At 35.9% G+C, this 20658-nt stretch overlaps 2 protein-coding genes across 3 annotated transcripts in view; one reads left to right on the forward strand and one right to left on the reverse strand.

Moving 5' to 3' along the window:
- Positions 1-20658, reverse strand: part of LOC306861015 (CXXC-type zinc finger protein 4-like) — a 43498-nt gene that overhangs the window by 9265 nt on the left and 13575 nt on the right. The window contains exon 3 of the mRNA XM_079403068.1: positions 19922-20120. Coding sequence (XP_079259194.1) covers positions 19922-19932 — 11 coding nt within the window. The 5' untranslated portion in view covers positions 19933-20120. The remainder of the gene's footprint in view (positions 1-19921; positions 20121-20658) is intronic.
- LOC306861006 (nephronectin-like) lies at positions 1381-13433 on the forward strand. Of its 2 annotated transcripts, none has more exons than XM_079403056.1 (12): positions 1381-1617; positions 2067-2125; positions 2757-2849; positions 4696-4809; positions 6971-7090; positions 8750-8884; positions 9550-9642; positions 9716-10168; positions 10787-10870; positions 11005-11103; positions 11195-11463; positions 12180-13433. In XM_079403056.1, the coding sequence occupies exons 1-12, from the start codon at positions 1547-1549 to the stop codon at positions 12285-12287; spliced, it is 1698 nt and encodes a 565-aa protein (XP_079259182.1). In that variant the 5' UTR covers positions 1381-1546; the 3' UTR covers positions 12288-13433. The 2 variants fall into 2 exon arrangements, with proteins under 2 accessions (XP_079259182.1, XP_079259181.1); XM_079403055.1 differs by having other exon boundaries at positions 1421-1617; positions 10957-11103; positions 12180-13379.

A 20658-nucleotide genomic window follows, 5' to 3' on the forward strand; every position in this document is an offset into this window, starting at 1 on the left:
ACATATTCACATAAAAAATAGGAAAAATATTAAAAAATGTTACAGTTTTTTTGTATTTTGGATCAAATAAATACAAGCTTGGTGAGCAGAAGAGACTTCTTTAAAAAAACATTAAAAATCTTACTGTTCTAAAACTTTTGACTGGTAGTGTACATGCAAATATATATATTTTTCAATATATACATATATATATACACACACACACATATAGTATGTAAACCTAAACTTTTATTTTGAATGTGATTAATCGTTTTGCATCCCTATAGTTGTAAAGAATGTTATTTTTAAATGTTTTCAAAATCATCTTAAAATGACTGAATGTTAACATTCCTTGTTTGCTTGAAACTAAATGACGAATTTCTTTCTTTCTGAAGATATTTCTAAATTCCTAAAAGATATTTGTAATCAGTTGAACAGAATGACACTCCCTGCTAGTTAAAGATAAGATGTAAATGAGTGATGATTGTGTTCCTCGGTCCAGCTGCTTCTCGGAGCTGTTCTGATGCGTCTGTCAATGTGAACAGATTTCAGAAACTCTGTGACTGCGATCAGAGCTGCACCAATAATGAGGAGATCAGCTTTAGATGGTGTATTAGCAGAGAACGGTAGGGCCACAGATGTACAATAAAAGGTGAAGATAGTCTGCAAAAAAATTGCACAGACACATACTGTCGGATACAGACACATATAACACTGTTAACACTAATATAAATAAAATCGGTTTACTGTGAAGCCAGCGACTAACACCTTGATATTAAATCTGCAGGAATAAACTCCAATAATCATCCTTTAACTGGCTCGAACAGATCACAGCTCAAATGAACTACACTGCCCTCTTGCAGGAGCCTTTAATACAATAATTACATCATATCATTAATAATGACTTTTCCAGTTGTTCATGGTTTACTATAACAATTAAGGATCAGGATTTTAAAAACATTTTATGCACGGTTTATGAAATATGTAATATAAATAAATTATAGGATTTGGCCTAACTTATATTTATGTTTAGTAATTTGTGAGGGTGTTGCTATGCAGTTGCTAGGCTTAAGGTTCGATTTCTTTCTGCCTGGTATCAGAGCAGTCCTGCATCCTCAGGTGTCTAGATGCTTTCCTCTATGGACGCTTTGCATTAATTGAGCATGTGTTTGAGCTGTTGTGTAGTGCTCCACACACTCGTGCTTGTCTGTTTTTAACAAGTACACACAATTACTTTCGAATTTAAATGAAAGAAATGCTATAATTATGAGCACAGGATGTAGCTGGAGGAAATGTACAGGTTCCCGCAAACTTTCCAAGCTCCTAGACTAATTATAGTGTGTGTGTGTGTGTGTGTGTGTGTGTCCTTCAGACCTGCCCTTGCTGCTACTGCTATTCTCATGCGTTTCCCTGGAGAACACACACACACACACACACACACACACACAGAGAGAGACGCGCGCGCGCACACACACACACGGCTGACGCGCACCCACGCTCTCCAGACGCGAGCTCCAGTGGTTTTCAGGGGGTCTGAGATGAGTTTCTGCGGGGATCGGATGTGTGTATGATGGATGTGGTGCTGTTCTTCTCTCTCTGTGTCTGTGTTTGTGCGGCTGCGGGTTCAGAAACACTCAGGTAAGACGCGCTTCTGTCCTTTACACAGGTCACATATACATAAATACGCTTTTCAAACCAAATGTTTCATTTTTATGCATTTTATAACCAATGCATAGTCAAGAGTCCAATGAGAGAAAGAAGTAAAGACACCGCTAGACAATAATTATCGCTCATTGTCATCGTAATCATATTTTCCGCTAAAATACTATTATTTTCCGTTGTGCATATGTTATTGTAAATATATGATACATTTTCCATTAGCACCACTGTGATCGTAAAAAATGGTGTAACTTTTTTTTTTTCAAAGAAAGCATGCATAGTGAGTTTAACAATCGCGCGATGGCACGTGATCTAAAATATTACCATATGTGCAGGTTGTTTTTGCTACATTGCGTGTTTATAAGTTGGATTAAAAAATAAAAGGCTAAAGTGAGGCAGTTTTGTGAATTTGTGTCTGTGTGTGGCAGGTCATCCAGACCGCTTCTGTCTGATGGATGGACGAGAACCTTAAAGGGTCAATGCAAACGTGAGCATACACTCACACAATGGCCATAATATAATGCACATTATATATATATATAATATTTTATAGTTTTTATTTATTTCCAGTAAATTTTTCTTCATCGTAAACATATTTTCCTTATATATTATTATATATATTATTCCAGTTTTATTAATATTTGGAATTATTTATATATTTTTTAAACTTAATTTTAATTACATTTTTAGTACTTTTATCATGTGCTTTTGCCATTTTTACTCAGTTAATATAAACCTTAATATTTTATATACTACTATTTAGTTATTTCAGTTCCAGATAGTAATTTTGGTGCTTCGTCTTAAACCTATTTAAATTATACAGCCTACTATTATATTCAAAATGTCACTTATACTATGTTGTATAGGTTTTGTATAGTTTGTATTAATATTTTAAATTAGCTTTTATTTTTATATTTTACTATAAACTTTAGTAATTTTATTATGCGGTTTTGTCCTTTTTCAAGTTTTCATTAGTTTTAGATTTTTAAATATTATTGAAGTTTAATATATTGGCATATATAATAGGTTTTTTATATTTGAGCACACTCTCTGTGTGCTGTATGCATACTGTAGTGTATACTACACAGTAGCTGATGTGTTGTGTGTGGTTTGTGTAGCTGTGTGTGAGTCGGGCTGTAAACATGGCGAGTGTGTTGGATCGGATCAGTGCCGCTGCCATCCAGGATTCACCGGCAAGACCTGCAACCAAGGTACATGTGTGTGTGTGATGACATCATGAGGAGTGTGTGTGTGTTTTGGTCATTAAGACACAGGTGTCCAAACATTGGAGCGTCCGCTGGGGTTTGTGTTAGTGACTGATGGCAGATCTGTGTGTCTAATGATGCTCACCGGTCTTATGGGAGACGTATTAGGATCTGATTTACAGGAGAAACACACGACAGCATGTTTGCTTTGGCCTTTCTGGCTCTCGAGAAACCTGAAGAATGTGATTTGATATATAAATCTCTATGATTATTTATGGAGACTTTCAGGAGGTTGAACTGGTTTTAAAGAATTTTTATTTGTAATTGTTTTAGGTTTAGTCTCTTGAGGTTCATCTTGTGGAACCAAATTCTGCTCCCACAGAAAACAGAGAACATTCTTGTAAAATAACATATAGTGGCGTTAATAGAACGTTCGTTATCTGGTAATAATGTTTCCAAAACCTTATTTGTACATCATTCATGGAATGTTTTGTCCTGAAACATTTAAGTTAAAAGTTCGTCTATCTTCTTTTTTTCAGGAAGTTCAGAGAACATTCAAAAGTAACATTTGAAAAACAACAAAATGGAATGTTCCCGTAATGTTTGTATTATTTGGACGTATTGAACATTCAGAGAACATTCAAATATTGTTATAACCCAATGGGAACATACTTTTGTTAGCTTTTAGTGCAATATAGTATTTTATAGTTTTTAAACAAAAGTTTGTCATATATGCCTACACTTTATAGAAATACTACTATTTAAGTGTAATATATTTATATTTCAGTTTCACTTTATTTTAATTTATTTCCAGTTAATATAGTAAATCAGTGCTTTATTTTTATTTTACAGGCTATAATTTTGTTTTTTAAATTTTATTATAGTTTTTATTAAAATGTATCTTTTATATTTACACCGTGTCCTAACTATACGTGACGAGACGCCGCGACACGTGATGAGAGGTATGTTTTCCATGTTAATTTGAGTTTTTGTCCTAACCAGCCGCGATGGCGACACGCTAAATTTCTATTTTAGAAACGCTTTCTATTTCCGTGACATCGTGGCTGGAACAGCAACATTCGATTTTGAATTAATTCAGTTTGTAATTTTGATCTGTGCTTCTGTCAGGTTTTATTAGTTTTTATTTATTTCTGTTAAGTCATTTTTATTCTTGCACTTCAACTTCTCGTGGGGTCTTTCTCTCTCTCTCTCTCTCTCTCGGTGTGTGTGTGTGTGTGTGTGAATGAGTGTTTCTGCAGGGATGAACTTGCCTGTAAAATCAGATGCATGTCAAAGCACATTCCTCTCATATTTACAGAGACACGGGCGTGTACATACATCACTGCTGACCGCACACACACCTCTCCGTCTGTCTCTGTGTCTGTCTGTCTGTCTGTGTGTGTGTGTGTGTGTGTGTGTGTCTGTCTGTCTGTTTTTGTGTCTGTCTGTTAGTCTGTCTGTGAGTGTGTGTGTGTGTGTGTGTGCATGTTTATGTGGTTTATGTGGACACAAATGTGTATAATGACATGGGTATGACAGAGGTATTACAATATGAAGGTGGTTTATGAGGACACTGCCTATGTCCCCGTAATTCAAAAGGCTTAAAAAACATACTAAATGGTGTTTTTTTGAAAATCTAAAAATGCACAAAGTCTCCTGTGAGGGCTAAGTTTAGGTGTAGGGTTGGTGTAGGGCAATAGCACACACAGTTTGTTCAGTATAAAAACCATTACGCCTATGGAGAGTCCCCATAAACCACAAAAACCAACATGTGTGTGTGTGTGTGTGTGTGTGTGTGTGTGTGTGTGTGTGTGATAATGACTGCAGCAGTAATGACTGTGTTTGTGTGCAGATGTGAACGAGTGTGCGGTCAGGCCGTGTAAGTACAGGTGTATGAACACACCGGGCAGCTATAAATGCTACTGTCTCAACGGCTACATGATGATGGCTGATGGCACGTGTCGCAGTGAGTATTTTCACTTACTTCCAGCATCCTAAAATGTGTGTCCTATTTTACACACTCAACATGCATTTATCACATTTTATAATAAGGCTTCTCAAACCTGTCCTGGAGGACCCCCAACCAGGGGTGTAATGTAACGAAGAAATAATACTAAGTAATAATATGAAGTAATAAGTATTTTTTGGGAGTATCTGTACTTGACATGAGTTTTTGTATTTCTGTCAACTTTCACTTTTACTCTACTACATTTCCTAATAAAAATGTATACTTTTACTCCGATACATTTCCCCGAAGCATATTTGTTACTTACTACAAAATAAAGTCGTAAGAACACAGACCGCAAGAAAGCAGGTTTGCGAAGCACTCATTTATCAGACTGTGGGAGAATCTCACGAAACTTGTTATTCATTTTATTCTCAGAAGTCAAAACATAAAAATGAGAAATTGAATTTTGCATTCATTATATTCATATTTAGTGATCATTTTTTATCATTTGAATTTCATTTTATTAATTTTTCTGAATAATGTTTTATAAAAATGTTTTTCTTGTTTATGTGAATGTTCACGGAACATTCCATTTTATCATTTCGCAAAAATTATGTGAATGTTACTTTTGAATATTCTCAAACAAATTGTTACGGAGCCGAGAGGCGAGTGGATGCATTTGCAAGGCTTTTATTCAGGGACGTGGTCACAAAACAAGCAAGGTTCATGCAATGGCAAACCGGTACAACACAGGCAAGACAAAGAGTAATCCCAGGGCAAGTGTGGGTCTACGATCAGGGAACAATATCCAACAGGGCAAGGCAGAGAGATAATCCAGGTACACGAGCAAGAATCAAAACACTAGAAAACAGGCAAGGCAAGACTATGACAACTAAGTGGGCTCCGTAGAGTAGCTATAGCTAGGAGAGTGATATATACTAGACCAGGGGTCTCCAACCTTTTTTAAACCGCGGACCGGTTACGGTTTGAAAAACAATCTTGCGGACCGGGGGGTAGGGGTGGGGTGTTGTTGTGGATGGTCTTTAAAACAGGTCTATTCATTTATACTGTTATCAGCACATGTTGAAGTATATTCGTCTCTTGTCTCTTAGAGAATATGCGCTGTTAATGCAGTGTTAGAAAACGCCATCAGTTTTTTTTAACTAAAGTTAAGACGTTCACCGGCATAACTATTGCGCAAAGTTTGCACGTTGCTTTTGTGATATCCATTGGCTCGCCTTCATGGTTTAACACAGAAATATTTCCAGTATTGCGACGTTACTGCAACCCCCCATGCATATGTATCTTAAACGCAGGGATACATGAAGGAGGAATCAAATCGGTATGCCGCGCTGTCTGAAACACATCTGTACTGGCACACACCTGAAGTGCGCACAAGCATAGAGACGTGTTTCAGACAGCGCGGCATACCGATTTGATCAACTGCGATCCGTTTAAGCCCTAAGAATAATTAGAAAAATCATTTACACACAGTAAATAACAGAGTGTCATATCTATACACATTTTCCCAGAACTTTCTTGCGACCCGGTAGGAATTCTTCCACGGCCCGGTAGTGGGTCCCGACCCGGTGGTTGGGGACCTCTGCGCTAGACAATACTCGGCGATCTGACTGAGGGAGTCCATGGTTTGTGATGGGAATTAGCTGTGTGTGTGTGTCGTCAGTGCAATGGATGATGGGAATTGTAGTCCGGGGGTGACGTGCAACAGTTAGTGTAGTGCAAGAGTCAGTGTGGTGAGCGAGTGACCTCTGGTGGTGAGTGAACGGAAGTTCATAGACTGGATTCGTAACACAAATAGTAACATTCAAAAATAAAAATTGGATAAATGTCCAACTAAAACGTTTCAGGAAAAGCCTTCCCTAAGAAATGCATCAGTAATATTTTTATGCTAACATTCTGAGAACATTATAACTCTGAACGAACGTTCTTTTAACGTTACTGGAAGAACGTTTGTTCATAACTTTGAGAGAACCTTCCCAGAATGCTTTGAGAGCGTTCCCTGTGAGCTGTGAGATTGATTCTAGTGAGCCTGTCGCAATGCATAATGGGATTGTTGTCTCTAAGAGGAATACATGCAGTGCTGCATCACATATGAGCACAGATCTTATGGCTCATTCTGTGTGTGTGTGTGTCTCTCTCTCTCTGTGTGTGTGTGTAGACGCTCGTACATGTGCGATGGCTAACTGTCAGTACGGCTGTGCGGTGATGAAAGGCAAGGTCAGGTGTCAGTGTCCGACTCCAGGATTGTGTCTCGCTCCTGACGGCAAGACGTGTATCGGTACGGATGCAGGATTCACACACACACACACACACACACACACACTCACTCACTCACTCACTCACTCACTCACTCACTCACTCACTCACTCACACACACACACTCGCACGCGCACACACACACACACACACACACACACACACACACACACACACACACTCACTCACTCACTCACACACTCACACACTCACACACACACACACACACACACACACACACACACACACACTCACTCACTCACTCACTCACACACTCACACACTCACACACACACACACACACACACATTTATATACTTTATTTGATTCCACATTACAAGTCAAATATCATTAGGAAACACATGAATGATCCAACAGATTAAAACAGATCAGCAGATTGTTATGGATTATACAGCTCTAAGGGTACTGGAAACATCGCCTTTTCCAAATAAACATGCTTCCTATAATTGCTGAGATTGAACAGTACTTTGCCAGCCGTTTGGCCCTTGTTTTAGATAGCCCCCCAATGCAAAGTCCACGGATCGCCAGCCTGTATACATGACCCAGACTACCAAACACTAGCATAATAAACTGGCATTTGTATCCAAGGTTCTTGATGATAGATGTCAATGACTGATATTTTAAAATCTTAGAGCAGTAAGAATCCTCCATAAACAAGTCAAATGCACACGACACCTCAAATTGTGAAACTGTTTTGCCATTCTGAAAGATGTTAACGATATCTGGTGTATTAGCAATTCCTAGAAAAGTGTGAGTTAAACCATTCAGACTGCACAGTAGTACAGTATATAATCCTTTAAATGATGAACAGCTGTTCATGATGTGGGCTACTGACTCCAGGTGTTGAGGGGGTCATGCAGCAGGCAGAGGGGAATGGGTGGAGGGAAACCACAGTGACAAGTTGTATTTTGTAGGAAGAACCTGCAGACGTGCTTTTACACAGAAAGTAAGAATCTCCTCACTGATGGTGGCATTGCTGTAGATGGTGTGTGACACAGAGTGGTCCGCACAGGGATCTTTTGCCAACTTTCCCTGGAGTTTTAGACTGGACCAGTACTCCATATTTTGGGCTCTTTGAATAGACAAGAGAGTCTGGCTTGATGTTCTAGGCTGGAGCAGGTGAACAATGTTGTTATGGTGCAGCCTGGCTTCCACGATGACAGATGGGTCCTCTACGACTGCATCAGAGACCTCTACAGGTTGGTAGTGGGAGATCCACTTCAGTTCAGTACCTGTCCTCCAGCAGAGATCGTTTAAGTCTGGCCAGTCTGATGACACACCAAATCCCTGTGCCGTCCATCCAGCTTTCCATTGGTCTTTCTTTTAAAACCCAGGAAGCTGTCTTCCCCACCACATGCATATAGCACCTTCCGTCTTTTAAAATCCAGCAGTAAGGATGCTCTGGCCATTTGCCAGATTTGCCATATTTGGTATGTCCACCTTTTGCAGCAATTACAGCAGCACATCTCTCTGGCATAGTGTCAGTATATTTCCTGAGAACTTATAGTTAATTTTTATGGGTATTGTAATGGCCAGTTCAATAAAAACAAATAAAACCTCTTAAATAAGTGTTCTTATAATTTTGGCCATCACTGTATATAATTTGCTATGTTATATTTAGCTTATTATTTGATATTCATGCTTGTTCTGGCTCTGCTCAGATGTGGACGAGTGTGTGACGGGTCAGGCCTCGTGTCCCAGGTTTCGTAAGTGTGTGAACACGTTTGGCAGCTACGTCTGCAGATGCCATGAAGGCTTTGAGCTGCGGCACATCAACGGAAAATACCAGTGCACAGGTGTGACCACAGAAAAACACATGCATATTTGTATTCACTATGATATATAGAACTGTTTATATATCATTTATATTTAGATTAAATTTAATTACATTATTAAATAATTACAATATGTAAGTATATACATATATGCATAATAATATATAAGCATTATATAAAAGATTATAAAATATAATATATATCATAACATACATATTTATACATATTTACACTCAAAAATCAGTGTAAAGATTAAAATGAGATTACATTTTGCATTAATTATATTTTTTATTTTATTTAGTGATAATTGTTTTGTTATTTGCTATTTTTAATTAATACAATTTCAATGTAATTTAAATGAATAAATAATACATAGTTATTTTATATATAATCATATAGTAATAATAATGTCATTAAATATATATATACATATAGTAATAATAATGTAATTTAAATATTTTATATATATATATATTATTTGTAGGTTATGTTTAATAGTATAATTAATTATATTAAATTATAATAAATATTTATTATATAAATATTAAAAATAATTATTCAAATAATATTTTAATTATATCTATGTATTAATGACCCTTATATTTAGATTTTTTTATATTGCTGAATTATTTTTTACATTATGCTGCATTTAATTATCACAAACTCTAAACATTTGTGTTTTCCAGATAAAAAGTTTTCATCTATTTGCTATGACAAGTCCGGCCACAAGAAATGCAAGTGCACACCGAGTCTTAATGGAAAGGGTTATGACTGTAAATGTAAGTGTGTGTGATTTATGCCATCGATTGACAGTGTTTTCTGTGTGTTTAAGTGACGCTGTGTGTGTTTCAGCTGTTCTTAAAGTCACCATTGAGCCTGCAAGACCAGTCGAAGTCACAGTCAGCCCGACAACCGTCTCCACAGCAACAACTCCCATGACAACCAACAGAAAAACAACTACAGCCACTCCCACTACTACAGTTACCATAGCAACTTCTGTTCCGACAAGCACTGCCATGACGACACTAACACCGACTACTGTTGCTATAGCAACAACAACAAAAGCTACAACTAAAACAACAACAGCAACTACTACTACAGCCCTCACAACTGTTGCTATGACCACAAGTCCAAATATAACGTTGACATCATCGGCACCGACGACTACAGACACGCCTCCAACCACAACCTCCATCAAAACAACAACAACAACAACAACGACAAGCACACAGATGAGCTCAACTACAACACTAGACAACCGCATTCACAGAGAGAACACGGCCAAACCACGAGGAGACGTACACAGTGAGATCCATTCATATCTCTTCTGCTCAGCAGAGCTGCATTTATTTGATCAAAAATACTCAAATATTATTACAATTTAAAACAGCTGTTTTCTATGTGAAAATCTGTTAAACTCTCATTTTATTCGTTTTTCATCATTTGTTTTAGTTTTATTTATGTATTTGTTTAATATAAATACGTTTTTGTACATCAATTTAAACAAAATTAAAATTAAAAATGTTGCCTTGGCAACTAACTGAAACATTATAAAAAGGCTTATATATATATATATATATATTATTTTGTTATTAAATATAAGAAGCATAAGATGCGCTGTATATATAGATCATAACTCTGATCTGGCTTATATATATATATATATATTTTTTAGTTAACTATAAAAAGCCTGATCAGAGTTATGAATCAATTCATTAAAATGATTCAGTAGACACACATAAATGCATTAAACTCTAAGGCCTAGATTTAATCTACTGAAATTTTAAAGAATCATGAAAATAGACTTCTAAAATTGTGGATATTTGATGTTATTTCCTACAGTCAGTTATTTAACAGTATACAGTAACTGTGTGTCTGTTCAGTCATTAGATTAGTTCTGATTGGTCAGTGTGTCTCTTTTAGTTCCACGTTATGAGAACAACCTGTTTGACTGGGATCTTGATGTTGAGCTGGGAAACACAGAGGAGTTTGCACGAGACGATCCAGGTACCTTTCACACTTTATAAGCAAAACAGACGAAACGAGACGCTGAGGAACTTCCTGAAGTGTGTGTGTGTGTGTGTGTGTTTCAGCCGCTGCTGCTGTGAGCTGCTCGTTTGATGAGGGTTTGTGTGTTTCAGCCGCTGCTGCTGTGAGCTGCTCGTTTGATGAGGGTTTGTGTGTTTGGATGACCGACTCAGAAGGAGATCTGAAATGGGAAATCAAAGACGATCCCGCCGGTAAAACACATCAGAATTACACAGATCATCGAGTCATGAAGTCTTTCCAAAAACCGTACTAATACTATTCTAACCTGTCAATCACTCTCAGGTGGGCGGTACCTGTCAGTACCTGAGGCTACGAACAGACGGAGTGTCAAAGGGGCGCGGCTTACTGTGTCGCTGGCCCCACCCACAAAGGCGTGGCAGGGCGGTGACCTCTGTCTGTCATTTAGATACCGTCTCCATGGAAACCACATCGGCTCTCTGCAGGTGTTTGTCAGGAAGGGGCGGAGTCACAACCCATCCCTCTGGACCAGGACTGGAGGACACGGCTGGAGACACGCCCAGATCACACTTTGGGGGCGGGGCCTGCTTGATGTAAGCATGAATTATCATCATGTGCTCATATATATGACCCTGGACCACAAAACCAGTCATAAGGGTCAATTTTTTTGAAATTGAGATTTATACATAAGTAATATTTCCATTGATGTATGGTTTGTTAGGATAGGACAATATTTGTCTGAGATACAACTATTAGAAAATCTGGAATCTGAGGGAGCAAAAAAATCTAAATATTGAGAAAATCTCCTTTAAAGTTGTTCAAATGAAGTTCTTAGCAATGCATATTACTAATCAGAAATTAAGTTTTGATATATTTACAGTAGGAAATTTATAAAATATCTTCACAGAACATGATCTTTACTTAATATCCTAATAATTTTTGTCATAAAAGAGAAATGTATAATTGTCTCACCAAAATCTGATTAAGTATTCAGGTATAAACTACTACAGAAATTAAATAAACATATATAAAATAAAACAGTGAATTAATCTGTATGTTTCTTTTTGCGATCATTTCACGGTTAAATGATGCATTATGTAGAATTGCAAGAAATGCAGCATTTTGTTGGTTTTGTGTATGTTCTGTGTCTGAAATGTGAAAAACTGGAGGGACTGACTTCTCATTAGGTGGTTTATTACATCACAACCAAAGCTCTGTAACTAGCATTCACAGTCCAGACTGATGCTTTACTGTTATATCTGTCTCCATCCTGTTTGTGATTGAGTATGTGCGTATGTGTCTGTATCAGATTGTGCTGAAGGCAGAGAGACGGCGAGGAAAACTTGGAGAAATCGCTGTGGATGACTTTAGTCTGAGACGAGGAGCCTGCAGCGATGAACACCACAGGACAGAGTGACACACACACACACACACACACACACACCGGACAGGTCAACATTCATATTCATGAGCTCATCCACATCTTTTATGACCATGAACCTGCAGATTTGTGCAGAATTGGACCAAATTGCCTTGCATATTTATTAAATATTATTGGTTATTCTGCTTTCGGGTAACAATAACAGTGTTGGTTCTATCAGCGACGTTTAATGCATTAAATTGAACAGATTTCCTCACAAAATCAGCACATAATGTGAAGCACGTGACCCATAATACCTGATCAGTATCTTCATCCACAAATACTCTTATTTTATTGTGTTGTAGATGTCTTACAGGGTGAGTCTCGTGTGAAAATATGACATTTCAGAATCAAAATAAATGATATTTTGTAGTTTTTTTGTATTGTGATAATATTATGATTTCTGTTCATATTCTTATTTAATGCATCCAGACTTTCAAGTTACGTTTTTCAGTATTTGCATTATTCTTATTTAAAATTACAATAATATGGTGATTTACTTTTTAAATCAGCATAAATTAAAGGCAGCACATATGCTTAAACTAATATTATTTTTAATAAATTATAACAATATTTAAGGGTGGTACTTGTGCTTAATTGTCATTAAAACAATGCAACAAAATTAAATTTTAAGCAATGTTCCAAAAGACTATTTGAAGAAATGAATATTTGAGGTGAAATGTGAGCTGGATTAGGTGAGATTCACGCACAGCAATATTTAGTTTGACGCACATTAATGTCTTTATATTTTTATACATCATTAGTTCATTCAGTAATAAATTAATATGCGTATTTTTTTATTTGCTTCAGCCTCAGGTGACTGTAAACGAACAGTGTCCCTGATCTCTGACAGGCTTGTATTGAATCACGCTTGTGTTCTCTCATGTAGTCTGGTTTCTCACGACACTGACGATAATTAGTACGTATCTGAATCATTTTCTCACGTTTCTACTCGTGTTCAGTTCTTTCTATCACTTACTGTACTCATGACATGTTTCTCTAACTTCTTTGTAAATATGTTCAGTTTTTTGTATCTGAATGTGTATTTAAGGCTCTAAATGCTTCATAAACTCAAAACTTCTGTTGTTGATCATTGTGATTGATTTAATGGTATAAGAACCGTTCCATAAACATAACTTTATGAATGTTTTGTCTTAACATTTATATAGCCTAACTTTTAAGATACATTTACTATTTTTTGTTACATTTACTATTATGAACTGGTCAGGTGCTAGATTCTGGATAAACTGAGAATCACAATTTTTTTTGTGTGTGTCTCAAATAGAGATCATGATTCTGAAATAATGTGTGACAAAATATTAATTGAACTGAAGTCTATTTAAAAGTGTTTAATTAACTTTAATTATTAAACATTAGTATATAGCTAATATATGTATTTAAAATATATTTAATTCACCAATTTTTAATATTAAAATGATGAAAAAGTGGTTTGAATGAATGATTCAATGACTAAATACTTCACTTGTTTCATTACTGGATGAATCGGTATGATTTTTTCAAGGGTTTAATAGACAGGCAAATTGTCATTTAAAAATGGGATCGCATGGGTGTCTGAATCGACATCGCAATCTTTTAACCATTAATCTTGCAGCTATAAGGTGCTAACAAAAAGTTCTTCTGAAATATTTGCCAGCTGTTCTTTTAGATATGATACTCACAGCAGGCACCTCCGGTGACATTATAGCGGCGGCTTTCTTCAGTTCTGAACGCAGCGACTGACGCGCTAACGTTTTGTTCAGAATACACAAATACACAACGAAATGTGTGACTCGATTGCAGCAGGGTTGCCAAGTGTTCAATTACTACTCTAAACTTGCCCAATTGCGTTTCGAGGTGGATCCCCCAGTAAAAAAAAATCACATTCTGGGGGATAAAATACCCACGGCAACAGTGTTAAAGAGGTCCTATTATGCTTTTTCACTCTTTGAATGTTAGTCAGTGTGTATAGTGTATGTTTGGGCATAAAATGATCAACAAAGTTACAAATCTCAAAGTCCACTCCAAAGGGAGATATTTTGTTTTTAAAAATCCCTTTTCAAGAACTACAACGAACGGCTTGTTTGGACTACAAAGTTGTTTTCCTTTGACATCACAAAAATAAATCCTGCCTACAGAATTCGAATGGTTGGCGGGTGTGGAGAACGCTTGGTTGAGCACTGCACGTTTCAAACGGTGTTTTTATATCACTGTATTTCTGATGGAAACCGACTGTCTTCAGAAAATTATGGATGTCATTTCATCTTGGCTGTAATATTACTGATAAAGCAGTGTTTGTGAGCGGAGCTCTGTTTTGTGTGCAGAGTTACCGGAGAACCCTCGCTCTCTGCTGCTCCAACAGCGCCTCCTGCTGGCAGAGAGTTAATCTGCATATATATGCCGCCACAAATAGTGTAAATCTGTGGGACTATGGTATAAATAAATTCTGTATCAGAAAAGGGTTCATTACTCAAAGCTTTTTCAAAACGGTTCATGCTGTTAATCTAGTGGTGAATATCACCTCCCAAAGGGCTGTGTTCCATTACAGCTGCTGGTTTCACATCTGGCTCTACAAAATTATTCTTTATTTTATTGTATATAAATAATGGTTATTGTCAAAGTCATTCATTTGTGTCGGTGTACCACCACTAAAATAAGTAAAATAAATGAAACATGAATTCATAAATTAACTCTGTGATCTGATTTATTTTAACTCTCTCAGTCCTTAGATTGTTATTTAATAGGCAAAGTTCATTTGAGCTTAATGTATAAATTATGATTTAAAACAGTAATGCTAACGCATTATATTTGTAATATAATGTAAAGGAAACGGCCTGAGGTTGGCTTCGTTTGAACCAGATACTGAAGCAGTCATGTGGTTTTCAGGAGAATGAAGCTTCGGAGGTCATAGATCACATGCTTTTGGCAAAATGAATCAAGCTCCGATACAGAGCTTCAATGTGAAATCTGTTGTTATTTAGTTTCGGAGCTTCGGTGTTGAACGTAACATCACTAGTATTTAGCACTCGTTGTTGTCAATTCGAATGAATCGTGAAAGTTCATATTAAAGTTTATTTGAGCCCTAAACTTTGCAATCCAGTGTTGCCAAGTCCTCGGTTTTCCTGCGGAATTGGTCTTTTAACACTGTTGCCATGGGTTATTTTTCATTTCAAAAACATGTATTTTATCCCCCGTAACATGATTTTTACCGGGGTACCCCCCTCGAAATGCCACTGGGCTAGTTTTGAGTAGCAATTGGACGGGTCTTGTTGTGACAACCTGGCAACCCTGCTAATCGGCACTAATACACTCTTGGCAGTGCACCGATATATCAAAAGGTGCTTCGGGTGTCCCGAGTTCGAGTCCCGGCTCACCTTTCCCGATCCCACCCCACCCCCCTCTCTCTCACTCTCTCATTTCGCTTCATGTCAATTAACTGTCATATCCAAATAAAGGCTAAAAACGCCATTTAAAAAAAAGTGACGGTATACATTGGGTTGGGTTGAGAGTTTTGCAGTCACTTGTCTGCAGATTTGATCTTTCCACTCTGTTTGCTGGATCTGAAACAGATGTTCTCCACAAATCTTCTGACATGTAAACTCCTCCCAAAGCACAATGAGTTTAGTGTGTGTGTGTGTGTGTGTGTGAGTGTGTGTGTGTGTGTGAGGAGAAGCAGACCAGAGACCATGACAACCTGCATAAACACAGAGTCTGTCTTCAGCGCTGACTCACAGGTTAATCTATATCTGTTGTGTGTCACAGGTTAAAACAGGCTTCTTCTTTGCAGATGAACACAGTGTTGTGTCCGAGACGAGACTGATGTTCTTCAAACACTGCGGTTCTGCAGCTTTATCTAGTGGCCGAGAAGATACATTACAGTCATCAAACTATGAGCGTTTCCCATCCAGGCTCAATGAACTAAAACATTAACAAACATTTTCGCTGCTTGAAATAAAATAAACCGTGACCGAAATCATATAAATATGAACAAATTTAAACTAATCTTATTTCAGCTGCCAAGGCAACATTTCTAATTCTCGTTTAGTTTAACTTGAGGTACTAAATAAATAACAAAATACTATAACAGAAAATATCAATATGTTAAATATATATTAATATATCTGAAATATCTATTAAATATATAAAACCGTACACACACACGCAGATCTGAATGTTTCCTCGTCTGTTTATGTCGTTGTGTGTCTGTGCTTTGAGCTTGTGTTTGTTCAGTTTGTTATCAGCACAATGTCTGTATAGTTATTAACTAAAACTATTTTCATTTATTTACATAAAGCCTAATTTAAAATATAAATATTAGATGAGAATTTAAACAAAAACACTCAATTGTAAATTAAATTAAACTAAAACTATAAGTACTAAAATTACTAATACAACAACTGAAATATAAAATGAATTAATAAAAATATTTTTAAAAGCAAAAACTAATAAAATATCAAAAACATAACAAAATTACTAAAAGTAAAATTAAAATGAAAAACTGAAAATATAAAAATAAAAGCTAATTCAAAATATGAATGAATACTATAATCATATACAAATATTAAACTAACACTGTAGGCTCATGTATGCCTGTGTGTTCATGTATTAATGTGAAGAGAGAGGTGATCTTGAGTAAGTGTGTGTGTGTGTGTGTGTGTGTGTGTGTGTGTGTGTGTGTGTGTGTCTGTCTGTGTCTGTCTGTCTGTCTGTCTGTCTGTGTGTGTCTGTCTGTCTGTCTGTCTGTCTGTCTGTCTGTCTGTCTGTGTGTGTGTGTGTGTGTGTGTGTCTGTCTGTCTGTCTGTCTGTCTGTGTGTGTGTGTGTGTGTGTGTGTCTGTCTGTGTGTCTGTCTGTCTGTCTGTCTGTCTGTCTGTCTGTCTGTCTGTCTGTCTGTCTGTCTGTGTGTGTGTGTGTGTGTGTGTGTGTGTGTGTTTATAGTGTGTGGGGTGGATGGTTGTAGGCTCTCTCCTAAACACACACCCGGTAACGCCAGGACTCGAACTGTGCCAGACGTGTCCCCCCCACTAATATAATATCACGTAAATTCATCCCCGCACTTTTCCGGGCAAGTGTGTTGGCATAAAGGTTTTCAAGAGCCGGTGTGAATAAATATAGATTTAAATTCAAAGAGACAGGATAGTCTGTTGCATGACCTGATGTTTTACTCGGACCCAGAATAAAGCAAGCACTAAACGCTCATTACATGCAGTGTGTGTTTCATTCATCCTCGAGGAGGGAGCTCTCGCGCAGGAGGTTGCACCAGGAAATTCCTAACATATTAAATGGATGAAAACAGAAAAAAAACGACGAATTTGGATTTGCGATTAAAATTATTTGTGTCATCTCCAGATAATAACTAAAGTATATGTATCTGATTTCTAAGCCAATTAAAAGCTAGAAAAAATGAAAGTTGTCTAGTCAAAAGTTTTTGAACATTAAGATTGTTAATGTTTTTTAAAGAAGTCTCTTCTGCTCAGAAAGCCTGGATTTATTTGATCCAAAGTAGGCCTACACTATTTACAATAACTGCTTTCTATTTGAATATAGTTTAAAATGTAAATTACTCCAGTCACATGATCTTTCAGAAATCATTCTAATATTCTGATTTGCTGCTATAAAAAATAAAAAATAAAAAACCATTTATTATTATTGATGATGTTGAAGAATTTAATTCCAGTTTTCTTTGATGAAGATGATGAAGTTCAGAAGAACAACATTTATCTGAAATAGAAATCTTTTGTAACATTATAAATGTCTTTATCATCACTTTTGATCAATTTAAACCATCCTTGCTAAATACAATTATTCATTTCTATCATTTCTTTTCCAAAATAAATAAAATAAAATAATAATAATACTGACTCCACACTTGTTAATGGTGTACTGTATAATGTTACAAAAGCTTTTTATTTCAGATAAATGCTGATCTTTGGATCTTTCTATTCATCAAAGAATCCTGAAAAAAAACTTAACTGTTTTAAATAATAATAATAATTAAAAAATGTTTCTTGAGCAGTAAATCAGTATATTATTATGATTTCTGAAGATCATGTGACTCTGAAGACTGGAGTAATGATGCTGAATATTACATATATATATATATACTGTATATACACTTTATTTACTTTTATATAGTTTCTACATTTTGTATATAATATAATATAATTTTGTGTGTCTGTGAAATTGGGAAATAACTGATGGGAAATTCTTAAAAATGTGAATGTCTTTGTACATAAAAATTTATAAAAATAACATGATAAACAAATATATGACTCAAAATTATTATGAAATACTTTTGCATTAATTTATGAAAGGCCTAATTTTCAATTACATATATTAATATGTTTTGCATTCATTTATGAAAGGTGTATTTGCATAAGTATGTAGAAGTCTTAAGTTTTGGTGTAGTATCTTTCTGTATACATTACATTTAATAATGGAAGTGTTATGCACAAAGGGTTGCTAAAATAAGCTAAAGACTTCAGCTAAAACTTTCTTCAGTCAATATGTAAAATGATGTATAATTATTATGAAATTGTGCCTGAAATAAAGTCTTGTTGATGATAAATTAACGTTCTTTAAGCCTGGGCTCACAGGCTTGTATTTAGTATCCCTAAAGTGCCAACAGTATGTTTTGCATTATATGGTTATAATATGGATGTAAATGCATGCAAACTTTAATGACTTGTATTCAGAGATTTGCGTGTGGGTTCAGGAGAGTCGTGTTTGTGTCTCAAACATCTAGACTCAGCATCACTGTACGTCCAGGAGGTGGAGCTAGGAGACCCCGCCCCCAGAACTGTGGTCAGCGGACTGACCAATCACGTGCCTCCAGAGCAGGTTGACCACACCCCTTAATATCATTATTAAACGTTTACTAGTAAATCAACTTCAAGATGTTTTAATCTCCAAAGAACCATCTATCAGCTCAAAAAATGAATTAATAAATTTCTTATATAGTGAATATAAACAGCTACTTACTATAATAATTAAAATATTTAAGACATAAATCCCATGCGGAAAAAAATGTTTATAATATTATTGGATTACTTATAATTTTCTTCTGGACAAAATCAATCGAAAGCATGTTAATGTTGTAAACAGTGCGGTTGAAATAATTAGAGAGAGTTCAGTTGCAAAAACATAAAAATGTTAAAAAATCATTATTTTTATCCTACATTCTAATTAATATAAATCAAACTGCAGTTGGATTGATTTGATTTAAATAATAATAACTAAAATATTACAGCTAACTAACATAACACAATAAAAAAAAGAAAATTCATAAAAATTAACTGTTTTTGCAAATAAACTCTTCAAATATACCCTATAATTTAAATATTAAGACAGTCAAAATTGTTGAAAAGCAAATATTTTCTATTTATTATATATTCATATATTTAGTTTTTTAAATATGTAGAAAACTATCAAAAATATCAAGAAAAATAAATGACCACAATATATTAAAATACATTAACATGAAATAATAATTAACATATTTTTATACATATGTATTTTCTCCATATTTTTGACCAGTTGTGTATTTTTTAACGTATGTCAAAAAATATACACAAGCACTTAGAAGGTGGGGGTAAAATTATTAATGTTTCTAAAAAAAGAAGTCTCTTCTGCTCACCAAGGCTGCATTAGTCGGCTTGTAATGGATTGTGTTTGCTGTGGCAGGTGATCCTGAGAGAGAACTGAACCCCAAACAGCGGATCTGGGAGCGTTTACAGCCTGACCTGTGCACAGATGAGAAGGGCGTGGCCATATATAAGGGCGTGGCCTTTGAGGTCCGTGGGAAGGGCCTCTGCCGGGCCCCGAGCATCAGGGATCTGGGATCAAATAACACACAAAATCTCACAAATAAATGATTAAAAACTACCAAAGGCCTCTGTGTTCAGTATAAACAAGCAGAAAACACCATAAAAGTATGTTTACACAAAACATCATGGACATCATTTAGAAAAGGGCTTTGCATGACACAGTTGAGATCTCTCAGTAGAAGATATGAAGAATGAAAAGTGGAAATGTTAGTGAAAAATACCAACATACTGCAGAAACCAAAGCATTTCAAGACTGAAGACATAATAGTGTGTGCCCTCTACTGACCAACAGCAGATAAAACACTCAAACACCACAGACATTATTCATAACTTATACATAACATGTCTGCATCATCATCATCATCCTCCTCTGATTCAGCACACTAAAGCGGATTTATGAGTCAACAGATAATTAAACATCGTGGACACATGTACCAGTGATTAAGATTATAATCATTTTTAAAACTCTTACCTCATGTAGAATATTCTGTTTTTATGCATTATTTATACATTATATATAATAATAGAATATATAATTAATATAATA

Source organism: Barbus barbus (assembly GCF_936440315.1).
Source record: "Barbus barbus genome assembly, chromosome: 41".
NCBI lineage: Eukaryota > Metazoa > Chordata > Actinopteri > Cypriniformes > Cyprinidae > Barbus > Barbus barbus.

Coding starts and splice junctions, on each gene's coding strand:
- LOC306861006 (XM_079403055.1), top strand. CDS start 1,547: ATGATGGATGTGGTGCTGTTCTTCTCTCTCTGTGTCTGTGTTTGTGCG. Junction 1,618..2,066: donor GCGGGTTCAGAAACACTCAG/GTAAGACGCGCT, acceptor TGTGTGTGGCAG/GTCATCCAGACCGCTTCTGT. Junction 10,871..10,956: donor GTTTGCACGAGACGATCCAG/GTACCTTTCACA, acceptor TGTGTGTTTCAG/CCGCTGCTGCTGTGAGCTGC.